This window comes from Emiliania huxleyi, assembly GCF_000372725.1.
Source record: "Emiliania huxleyi CCMP1516 unplaced genomic scaffold EMIHUscaffold_959, whole genome shotgun sequence".
In the NCBI taxonomy this organism is placed as follows: domain Eukaryota; phylum Haptophyta; order Isochrysidales; family Noelaerhabdaceae; genus Emiliania; species Emiliania huxleyi.
The window spans coordinates 3,200-13,445 of NW_005194885.1; the positions used below are offsets into that span (position 1 = coordinate 3,200).

The 10,246-nt window shown below is 65.3% G+C and overlaps 4 protein-coding genes across 4 annotated transcripts in view; 3 read left to right on the forward strand and 1 right to left on the reverse strand.

Annotated features, from left to right (window-relative positions):
* EMIHUDRAFT_460267 (hypothetical protein) overlaps positions 1-1,123 on the forward strand; it is a gene marked incomplete at its 3' end in the record, with an annotated part of 3,464 nt that extends 2,341 nt beyond the window's left edge. Inside the window, exons 4-6 of the mRNA XM_005756649.1 lie at positions 120-247; positions 406-946; positions 1,015-1,123. Of these exons, the coding sequence (XP_005756706.1) occupies positions 120-247; positions 406-946; positions 1,015-1,122 (777 nt within the window). The remainder of the gene's footprint in view (positions 1-119; positions 248-405; positions 947-1,014) is intronic.
* A 181-nt stretch (positions 1,124-1,304) lies between these two features.
* Positions 1,305-2,993, forward strand: EMIHUDRAFT_446678 (hypothetical protein). The gene is made up of 5 exons (XM_005756650.1): positions 1,305-1,841; positions 1,905-2,028; positions 2,108-2,170; positions 2,263-2,342; positions 2,419-2,993. The coding sequence occupies exons 1-5, from the start codon at positions 1,315-1,317 to the stop codon at positions 2,753-2,755; spliced, it is 1,131 nt and encodes a 376-aa protein (XP_005756707.1). The 5' UTR covers positions 1,305-1,314; the 3' UTR covers positions 2,756-2,993.
* Positions 2,994-3,107: 114 nt separating this feature from the next.
* EMIHUDRAFT_250638 (hypothetical protein) lies at positions 3,108-5,209 on the reverse strand (the record flags this gene model as incomplete). Its single annotated transcript, XM_005756651.1, has 7 exons — positions 3,108-3,330; positions 3,400-4,070; positions 4,109-4,333; positions 4,409-4,483; positions 4,545-4,762; positions 4,941-5,010; positions 5,081-5,209. The coding sequence occupies 7 exons, from the start codon at positions 5,207-5,209 to the stop codon at positions 3,108-3,110; spliced, it is 1,611 nt and encodes a 536-aa protein (XP_005756708.1).
* Positions 5,210-7,880: 2,671 nt separating this feature from the next.
* Positions 7,881-10,246, forward strand: EMIHUDRAFT_460268 (hypothetical protein; the record flags this gene model as incomplete). The annotated part of the gene is made up of 9 exons (XM_005756652.1): positions 7,881-8,442; positions 8,582-8,637; positions 8,815-9,057; positions 9,100-9,171; positions 9,395-9,436; positions 9,511-9,544; positions 9,614-9,948; positions 10,027-10,043; positions 10,110-10,246. Coding segments are annotated over exons 1-9 (1,450 nt in total), but the record flags the coding sequence as incomplete, so codon positions are not given.

Here is a 10,246-nt window from a genome sequence, read left to right on the forward strand (position 1 = left end):
AGCAAGGGGCGAACCGAGGCCAACTGCATGGCTCGGTGTGCTGTGAGCGCGACGTGGTTGCTATAGGTCGGACGGTGGGCTGGACGGTCAACCTGACGGCCGCTGCGGTCACTGCTGAGGCCGTGCAGCAGCTACGGCTCGCGGCCGGCGCGCTCGGCGCCCTCTCGATCGCCGACCTCGCCTCACCCTGCGTGCTGACACCCCTGCGCGGAGCGCGCCTCGATGCACTTGATGGCGGCGCCTCGAGGTGTGCGGTCTCTGCCCATGTATCACCCTTGTGGTCGCAGCAGCCTCGACAACCCTCCCGGAGTCTTGCCGGATACACGAGAGACACCAAGAAAGACATGAGAGGGGTAGAGAGCCGAAGGGTAGAGACGCTGAGACGAGCTCTCCCTCTCCCCCTAGCTTTGAGCTTGCGATCGCCCCCATCAACGGCACCGAGCCCGCCGTGCTGACGGCTGGCTTTCTCGGCTCCCTGCTGTCCGCGGTCCTGCCGGGCACCCTCGGCGCGCTCAATGAGGCGCTTGCCTCGACCGTCGACGCGGCGCATGAGGCCTGCGCGGCGCCTAGGGTGGGGGTGCCTCCCGCTGCCGCAACCACCACCACCGGCACCGGTATGAGCGGGCTCGAGACGCTGCTCTCGTGCACTGTCTACGGGGCCGCCTACGGCATCAGCGCCCTCGTGATCGGCGGTCACCTCGCCTGTCCGCGCTTCTGCTGCGTCCCGCGGCGCGGAGCGGCGGCGGATGGTGGCGCCTTCCCCATCGCGTCGCACTACCCCCGTTCGCTGACGTGGCCGCTCTCGCTCTTGCTCGTGTTGAACCTCCTCCTCTTCTCGTATGCCAACGCGCCCGTGCTCGATGGCGCCATGGTGCGTGCGACGGTCTCCGTGGCGGGGGCACCGCTGCCGCCGCTCGACGTGTTTGGCATTGGGCTCCCCTCCTCGGTGACGCGCCTCTGGTGGACCGTCTGCGTTGCTGCGTAGCATGGCACAGCCTCCATCGATCGCGGTAGGTGATCCGCTTCTGGCAGACGGGCGGGATGGGCTACCTCATCTCGGCCCTCATCGTGGTCTTCTCGGGCGCGCCCGACCAGCGCCCTAGCTCCGAAGCTCGGCAACCACGTCCGTGACGTGCCGCTGCGCAACCTTCCGTGTGTGTAGGCATTTGGCCTGCCGTGAAGCTCTCGACTACGCTCTTTTGCTTGTGGGCACCGCCTTGTGTTCTCCCGGCGGGGAGGCGGGGCGCCCTGCTCGGCTTCTTTGAGAAGATGGGCAAGTGGTCAAACGTCGATTCGTTGATGATCTTCATTCTGATGGCGGCGATGCAGATGGACTTCACGTTACCGCCCGCTCCCGAACCGGGCGCGCTCCCGTTGGCGACCGTCTCGGTCGAGGTTATGCCGACAGAGGGCATCACCTATTTCTTCCTCGCTGTCCTCGCCTCCCTGCTCCTCACCGCCCTCGTCTTCCACATGCACAAGACGGTGTGCCTGCCGCCGCAACACCCGTGCGCGCGCCCGCCTCGCGAGGCGACGAGGGCGGGCCAGGGGAAGAGGAAGGCCGCCGTACGGCCTGGCACCGAGGCTGCTGCACCACCAATCCCAAGCGTCGCGCTCCGCCATCGCTCCGGCGAACGCTTTGGCATCGTGGTGAGCCTGTCACTGATCTTTGCCTTTTGCGCAACGCTCGGCGCCTGCTTCCTCCCCGTATTCCGCCTCTCCAAGGGGGGGCTTCTCGGCGTGGCACTCGGCGGGGAGAGCTCCGACGAGTACTCTGTGATCGAGAGTGGCGTCCAGCTCCGCCACGCCTCGCCATCATCGCCCGACTGGCTGATGGAAGGGTGCCGCCCCGTCTCTCCTCTCGTCTCTTTGGCCTGGCTGAGCCGCCCCGAGCTTCCCTCCAGGTACCGCGTCATCTACTTCCTCGTTATCATGGTCGCCCCTCTTGCCTGGTACTTTGGCTGCTTGCTCGCCTGGTTCGTGCCGCTTTCGCCGTCGTCGCGCCACGCCGCTGGCTTTATGCTCAATGTGCCGCCCCTCCCGCAGCTCCGTCCGCATATACCGCCTGGGCCCTCTCGGCGGCCTCTGAGGCGGCCGGTCAAACTAGGTGTGCTCCTCCCTCGGTGCACTCGAGGTCTACGTGGTTTGCATGATCCTCTCAATCGTGCAGGTGCGGGTTCCTGCAAGCTCCCTCGTCGAACCCCTCCCATCACCCCTTCCGCCCACTAAGCGTGGACCCCCCCCCCCCCCCCCTCGTCCCAGCTCGACGCCATTGCGCAGCAGATCGTGGGGGAAATCTCGCACGGCCTCTGCGACACTGTTGGCGCCGTCGCCGAGGCGCCATTCGAGCGGCTCGAGCCGCCGACCACATGCCGTCGGACCGCGTTTCCAATCATTCAGCCTGTTGAGTAGGCGCATTTTGCTGAGCTGGTCGATCCGCCCACATGCCTCACCCTCTCCGCCGGCATCAGACCCCCCTACTTTCTTCTCACTCTTGCCACCCTCGTCGGTATTCCGGCTGGCTTGGCCGTCGCTTCGAGATTGGATGAGTCGGCGCTCGAGATGCCGCCGCTGGCGTGGGGCACATTTGACGACAGCAGCGCCGAGGATAAGGCCGCCACGCGGAAGTCATCCGCAAGCGAGACACGCAACGACTCGCGCACGGGAGGCGCGCATCAGCCTTCGACCAATATTGTGTAGCGGACGAGTGGAGCAGCGCAGCGAGGGCACTAGAGTGACGGCTCGCTGCCGCTGAAGTCGCCCATCCTGACGCTGACCGTGGGTTACGGCATGTCTCTGGTGTATTTTGTCTGTGTGTCGTGCATGCAGCATGGCGCCATATGGGTCTACGAGTCACACGCGTACACACGAGTCATATAGAGTGTGTGCATGTTTGTACGCGAGTGGTGTGGGCTGTGGCGAGTCACCGTTGCATGTGCATGTGCGGGGGGGCACTCTCGGGCTTTGTGTCTTGGAAAAAAGAAAACTAGAAACACGGTCAAGGCAACAAGGCTTACGCTTCGCCTTCGGCTACAGGGGACCCTGCGGTCTACTGAGAGACGCATACCGTGACGTAGAAATGTGCCTGTGCTGCGGCTCCACACACGCTACAACTCATTCACCTGCTCGGCGTCCACGAGAGCCCGCCTCTCGCCCTTTTTGTGCTCGGCTGGTGCAGGCAAGATGTCGGATGGGGCAAGCGTGGCCAACGAGCGCACTGCCTGAATGACGTCCTGGAACGTGAGGTCGTGCAGGGCCTGTTCGCTCGCATCGTGCCGCGCTACCGCCGGCCCCACCTGCTGCTGGATGAGCGCGAGCCCATCGGCGAACCTATGCGGCTCACATCATAGTGAGGGGAAATGCATCGGATACGTTCGACGATCCGGAGTTTCGGCAAACCTGCGCAGGGCGTCGAGCCGAGAAGGACCCACAGTGAGCATGCCGAGCACGCCGCCCGAGAACGAGTCCACCAGGTTGAAGACGGTGCCTACAGCCGAGGTGATGCCAAGATTGTGAGAGCAGAACGGGCCCGCGAGGAGGAATGCATGGAAACGAGTTGTGCCCGTTCGCGCCACGAGGTCGAAGGAGGCGCCCCGATGACGGCATGCGCTGAAGAATGTCGAGGGGCGAACCGAGGGCAGTTGCGCGTGGTAGAAAGCGTTGCTCATGACATAAGTGCGTGTGGTCTGCCCATTCTCGCCACTTGGCCCGCCGCGGTACTCACCCGTCGCCGCGTCAAAGGCGCCGCCCACCAGAAAGTCAAAGAAAGAGAACGAGAGGGCGGTGGGCGTGAGGCGGAGATTGAGGTCGACGGCCCACAACCGAAGCATCCCCTCGGCGCCGGTGAAAGCAACAAAGTCAACACCGACATGGCCAATGATGCCGGCGTCGCGGCACGCGAGCGCAATGGCCAGTGCCGCCTCGCAAATCGCGCCGGCAGGCACCGCCGCCTGCGGAAAGGCGCCGCCGACGAACGAATAGCGCGAGAGGACTTGGTCGTGGGTCGAGGTGAGGGAGAGAGCCCCGTCTGGCTCGATGAGAAGATTGCACGAGGGTGACGACACAAGCGCCTCATCACCGGGCGACGCCTACAGAGACACTGCCTAACCTTCTGAACTGAAGCTTTACGTATCCGCCATCCTGCCTTCGGTGGCAGCGCCTCGATGACGCCACCAGTGCGCCCGAGCGCCACAACGAACTCGGCCCATGAGCGGTATAGCCACGGAGCGCTGACCACGGCCCGGAATGGCAGGAGCTCGGCTAGCTCTTGACGCAATTCGGCATCCAAACGCGCCTGGCTGGCGTCTTCTCCCTCTTCGCCGCCCTCGCCGCCCTCGGTGGGCGGTCTCGGCGGGTGGCCAGATTCACGCCGGCGGCGGGCGGCGAGCGCTTTGGCGCGCGATGGCACGTGCGCTGCGTCTACGTGGGCAATCCCGCGCCCGCCCGACTCGTCGTCCAGCTTTACCAGCCAGCGGGGCACGTCCTACGTGACAACGGGTGGGTCTAATAACTCGCCGGAATAGTTTGCGGTCCCAACGTCCAACTCGCGCCGGGTGGGCGGCAATGAGAGCGGCCAACCGCGCCAATAATGACGGCTCGTCGTAGACGTCATGCGCACCGGGCGGTACGTTGACCCGCGCCGCTTGAAAGATACGTCGCGCCCCCGACTTGGACCCAAACGCGCGCGCGAGTCGTGGCTCCGGCCCAAACAATGGCATCCTTAGCGCCTGCGACAGCCGCATATCTTCTGGCCCAACGACGCCTATGTTGGCGGATAACCGCTTGCTTACTGCTTTCTCTCGCCCTTTGAGGCATGCACCCCAATGTGACGGCGCCGGGGACGATGTACGCCGCGCGGCCGCGGCAAAAGGCGGAGATGCGACGGAGCGCGCGCGGCGAGTAGAGTAACAACGTGGCGAGCGAGAAATGGGGCGGGAAACGGTGGTAATTCTCGGGCACGACCACTTTGAAGCGTTGCTCGGGCGACTCAACGCCGCCGATCTCGAGCACCTATATTGCGGCCGAATGCCGGCTATTAGGTAGCTGCTCTAGAGGCCCTCACACTGTGAGTCTCGAGCACCTTGCGAAAGTAGCCGACCACATCGTCGTGCAGCGGGAACGGCGCTACGTAGATGACGTCCACGCCCGCGGCCGCCGCGTCGCAGAGGCGCGGTAGCTGTGCGTTCTGCCTCACATCAAGGCTGCGCATGGTGGTTCGCTGCGCCTGCTAGTTGCGGTGGCGCGTGACAAAGGGTTCATCTCGGCACATTGCTAGATCTAGGCTATCTCCCGCGCGCGCCTCGCTGTACGAGAGCGAGGGCACGTGGACGATGATCCGAGGCTCCCACCGCATCTCCCCCCACCGAACGCCAAAATCCGCCTGCGTGGCCCGCCACGTGGCATCTCGTTCCGCGCGGTCACGCGCCAGCCGCGCACGAAGATCCCGCAGGTTCTGCCGTGACCGCCACCCTCGGACTATCCGCGCCGCCGCCTCAGCCTCGCACCTCTGCCAGGCCGCCCTCCGACGACCGAGGAAAGCTCGCGCCCGCTTTTGCACCGTATTGGCGGCAATCTCCACCCGAGCCTCCTCTTCCCTCTCGGCTAGCTGCTGATCGGGGAGCCGCATGCAACGTGCCACCTCATCTGCGTTGACAAAACAGCTCAAGAGCGCGTTGTCATCGATCAGCGCGAGCGCGTCGCTCGCAAGCGCTGCGAGCCTTTGGCCGTCAACTACGGCAAGTGGCACCCCAAAGGCGCGGAGTAGATCCTCCAGCCGCAAATTGAGCCCCTCAATGGCGCCTACAAGACACGGCGTGAACACGTTGTGGACCTACAAACGACCGGGCCCGCGTGTGGAGCCGTCTGGGCGCGCCCCAACTGCTGGCATACTTGCGCTCAAACGACAGGAACTCAGGCGTGGTACGGAGTGTGGCGCCATGGCGGACAATGTAGTGGTGAAGGGAGTACCGGTCCATCAGGGCGTCAAAGCCACGCGCTTCTGTTGGCGTATCCTGTCCCGCCGCGACCTCGACTTGATTTGATGTGCGGGCTGACTCCTCCTCGTCTTCCTTTTGGCGAGCGACACTGACCATTGGCGGCCCCAACGTCTTCCCTTCTGCATTAATCCCATCCCGGAGAGCGAGCTTGGCGGGAGGGCGCGAGACCGGACCCGCCTCCGCAAACGTCTGTCCTGGATCGGTCCGAAGGTCGAGCTTCGTGTTGGCCGTAAAGGAGAAGGGCGCTGGCTGCGCGGCCGGAGCCACAAACTGCTCAGTAAAGGAATGCAGCCGCGAGGGCGACTGGGTGACTGGCGCCGGCTCCCGCGCGAGGGCCTACAGTGGTGCATGTGCTGATGCGTGACTCCCGGCGCTGGCTCACTTCTTTTCCTTGATATAGCTGCGGCGGCCGGCGTGAGGTCGACATGGGGCGGCAGGAGTCTGCGTTGCGTAAGAGAGAGCAGACCGGCGGCAACGTCGCTCGGGCGGATTGGCGGCTCCGCGTGAGGATCGCGTCGGCAGTCACCGGCGACAACGCCGAGCGGCGCCGTCCGCTTCGCTCCCTGTCGCTTCTTCATCCCGGGCGCCGGCCCACAGGGCCGTCGGCATCCGCTTTGCGGTTGGGCCGGCTCTGCTACGCCAAACCGCTGCGCAAGGTAGGCGCGCGAGGAGGAAGAAGCAGGGTTCATTAGCGCCGCTGAGAGCTGCCGCTGCTGCTGCTTCGTAGCCGCCTTCACGGATGGCGCCGAGCGTGCCCGTGCAGGGAGCTGCACCCGCAGCCGGTCGTGGCCACGCTGCCCTCTCCAGTCATCGGGGGGTGCCGACTCCGCTGGTAGCGGCGGCGCGGGCGAGGTGGCGGCCACGGCAAAGTGGGGAGTGTTGCTGCCGTTCATGCGGGGCGCTGCTGGCAGCTGCAGCGCCTGAAGCAACGTGTCGGCCTTCAGCCGCAGGGAGTCTTCGACCTGACGCACCACCCCCAGCACCTCCTCCACACTGCGGCCATCGGGGGAGGCTCCAGCGGCTGGCGGTTCCGTGAGTGTCTCGCGTAGAGCGGCGATCTCCGCCTGCGCCTGGCAGAGGATTTTGCCCAGGCTGTGCGCCTGGGCGGCGGCCGACATGAAGGACGTTACGTTGAAACCCGCGCCACCACAGTACCGTCGTCGGTTGACCCGCGAGCTTGTTCTAGGTACATTATTGGCAAGTCAGGACACAGAGCTCACACAAATTCACAGTGTTATGGGTTGTGCTTGTGGTCACAGGTGCGGATCGCGGGTGGAGCGCGTGAGGGAGCTTGGATCACTGGTAAGCTCCCTCGTGCCGACGAAAATATTTTTCATTCGCCGCCTTCCAAGGCGAGGCGCATCGTGTTCAAGGCCACGTCCTTCACGTCCTTCGGCTTCTTCGGCTTCCTCGGCAGCGGCGCCTTCGACGGCGAGGGCGCGAGGCCTTGGGCATGGCGCGCCCGTGTCGACAGAATCTGCGCGTGTGCCCAGAATTTGCGCAGCCCCCCTCACATATCTTGTCTAAAGAAAGAAAACGGACGCCCAAGGGAGGGATGGGAGGACGGCACGCCGCCACCACACAGGGATTTTAAGGAGAGGGGTGTGGTGCGCTAGCCGTCGCCCACCCTTGGGCGTCCGCCTCTTCCTATCTCTCTTCGCAGTCTCTCTCCGATTCTCGCTTCAACCTTCGTGCCACATATCTTGTCTATAAATAAATAAATAAATACAACGGACATCCCAAGCTAGGGCTGGGTCGAGGACAGACACGTCCCCACCTTTGCAGGATTTTGCAAAAGCGAGGGGGGAGGGCGCATCTTACATATCTTGTCTGAGGGCTTAGAGGGGACCTCGAATAATTTTATTCGCCGCCTTCCAAGTTGGCCAGGCGCCGCCGTATCGCACAGGCCGTGCCTACGAGCACAGGCCCCCGATGGCGCTCTCCCAGCGGGACTCGGCCAAGCTGGAGCGCGCGGCGCAGTCCAGGGCTGCGGCGGAGGAGCGGGAGGTGGAGCGTCGGCTCAAGGCCGCGCTCCGCACGCCAGTCGACGAGCGCACCGCCGCCGACCTCGCGCTGCTGGAGGCGCGGCCAGAGGAGGCGCGCCGGCTGCAGGCAGCGCAGGAGCGGACTGCAGCGCGCAAGGCGGCCGAGGCGGCGAGCATGGTGGAAACGGAGGACGACGCCGAAGTCCTCCGCGGCAAGATCGACGCGCTGAGCGAGATGCTGGCTGGAGCGCGTCACGTGGTTGTGTACACCGGCGCTGGGATCTCGACTGCCGCCAACATCCCCGACTACCGCGGGCCGCAGGGGATATGGACGCAGCAGAAAAAGGCGCCCGCGGGCAAGGCCGGCTCCCTCTCCAGCGGCTCTCGCGCCGGCGGCGTCGACAAGCTCGGCGTCACGCCAACCGAGGGCCACATGGCGCTCGCTGCCCTCGTGCGCGCCGGTGCGACTCGAAGCCCTCACTCAGTCCCCGCCTTACTCCCACGGCGCCGACGGCCTGCGCAGCAACTTCGCCGCACGTGGCGCCCAACGTTGCCACACGCACCGCTCTTCAAGCTGCCGTTTCATGACCGCGCTATCAGGCCGCGTCGCCGCTGTCGTCTCTCAAAACATCGACGGCCTGCACATGCGCTCGGGGGTGCAGCAGTAGTATAACGTCACTGTAGCAGTGCCGCCTGGCGACAGCTGTAGTCCTGGACTCCTGCAGCCAGCGTCAACTCACATGCCTCGCTTCACGGTGCAACTCACGGTAGTAGGAGTAGCGCGAGCAGCAGCAGCTCCTGCTACGGCAGACCTTCGCGCGCTGTGTGGACAGGTGCCGCCGTCGGCGCTGACGGAGTTGCACGGCAACGTCTTTCGCGAGCGATGCCGCGCGTGTGGCCGCGAGTTTCTGCGTGGTTTCGACGTGACAGAGGCGTCTTCATACCGGCGGCACACCACGATGCGCAAATGTGACGACAGCAGCTGCCGCGCGCCACTGCACGACACAATCGTCTACTTTGGGGAGAAGATCGACGAGGCGCGACGCGCGTACCCGCACATTCGGCGAGCTGCGAGGGTGGGCGTACCTCCTCACCTTTCCCCCGCCTGTCACCGCCAGACGCAGCTCGAGTCGGCGCAAGAGGCCGCGGGTCGCGCCGACGTGTCGCTCTTCGTTGGTTCTTCGCTCAAGGTGCCGCAGCGCGGCAAGAGTCGCACTTGGCGGCAGAGTGCGGACTCCGCTTGGACATGCCCTGCAGGTGCTGCAGCACTACAAGTACATCTGGCAGCAGCCGGGGCGCGGGCGCAAGCGTTTCGCAATCATCAACTTGCAGCCGACTCCGAAGGATCGCGCCGCTGCGCGTCTCCGGGAGGCCGAGAGGAGAGGGAAGCAAGCAAGGAGACGCGATCGTTAGGACCGCGTCGCGGAGCTCGTCGTGCGCGGCCGCGCAGACTACGTGCCCGCTTCCCTCCACTCCGTCCCTTCCCTGCTTCACAGCAGACTTGGACGCGCTCCCTTGCGCGCCCATAGGTGCTGACCCAGCTGGCTGCGCGGCTCGGCGTCGGCATCTCGCCGCCACGGGGTTCGCCGGCGCAGAGGGGCCCTCCCGAACGTCTCTGGACTTCTGCCGTAGGCGTTCCTCCGTACGACGCAACCGCTGATGCCGTGCTCCGCCTCGCGCGCAGAGTGCGTCAACCGAGCCGTTCGGCTTCGGCCGCGTCTCGAAGGCCACCAAGCAAAGCGGCGGCGGTGCCAAGCAAAGCAGCGGCGACGGTGGCGCCAAGCAAAGCAGCGGCGACGGTGGCGCCAAGCAAAGCGGCGGCGACGATTGCGGCGGCGGCGGCGGTGGCGGTAGCTGAGCCCGCCGCGGTTGCGGTAGAGGATGCGGCGGCCGCCGAGGGCGGCGGTGCAGGTGGGTCAAGTCTTGCGGTGTATTGCTGCCGCTGCGGCGCTGTGCTTGATGACGAGGCGTTTTCTCCTTCATGCTGCTTCTCACCCCATGTCCCCCCCCCTTACGTATCGTTCCCCGCTCTCCCCTCCCCGCAGGAGGGCGTGACCGTTCGGCGCGACTCGACGTGCGGTTTGCGATTCACCGAGATTGATCAAGATGACACGAGGATCCGTCGCAGGCGCGCCGTCGGCGAGTGCGACGTCGCTGGCTGCGAGCATTGGGCGTGCTTGCGGTGCGCGGGAGTCAAGGCCGGGTACAGCGGCGAGTGGGTGTGTGGTTGCGCTCAATGCGGCACGGGTCTGGGCTCTGCAGCAC

Bases quoted from the DNA above. Each gene is read 5' to 3' on its own strand.
- EMIHUDRAFT_446678 (XM_005756650.1), top strand. From the start codon at position 1,315: ATGGCGGCGATGCAGATGGACTTCACGTTACCGCCCGCTCCCGAACCG. The intron at 2,171-2,262 runs GTGCGGGTTCCT...CCCTCGTCCCAG, and splicing joins TGATCCTCTCAATCGTGCAG to CTCGACGCCATTGCGCAGCA. The intron at 2,343-2,418 runs ATTCGAGCGGCT...GAGTAGGCGCAT, and splicing joins GGCGCCGTCGCCGAGGCGCC to TTTGCTGAGCTGGTCGATCC.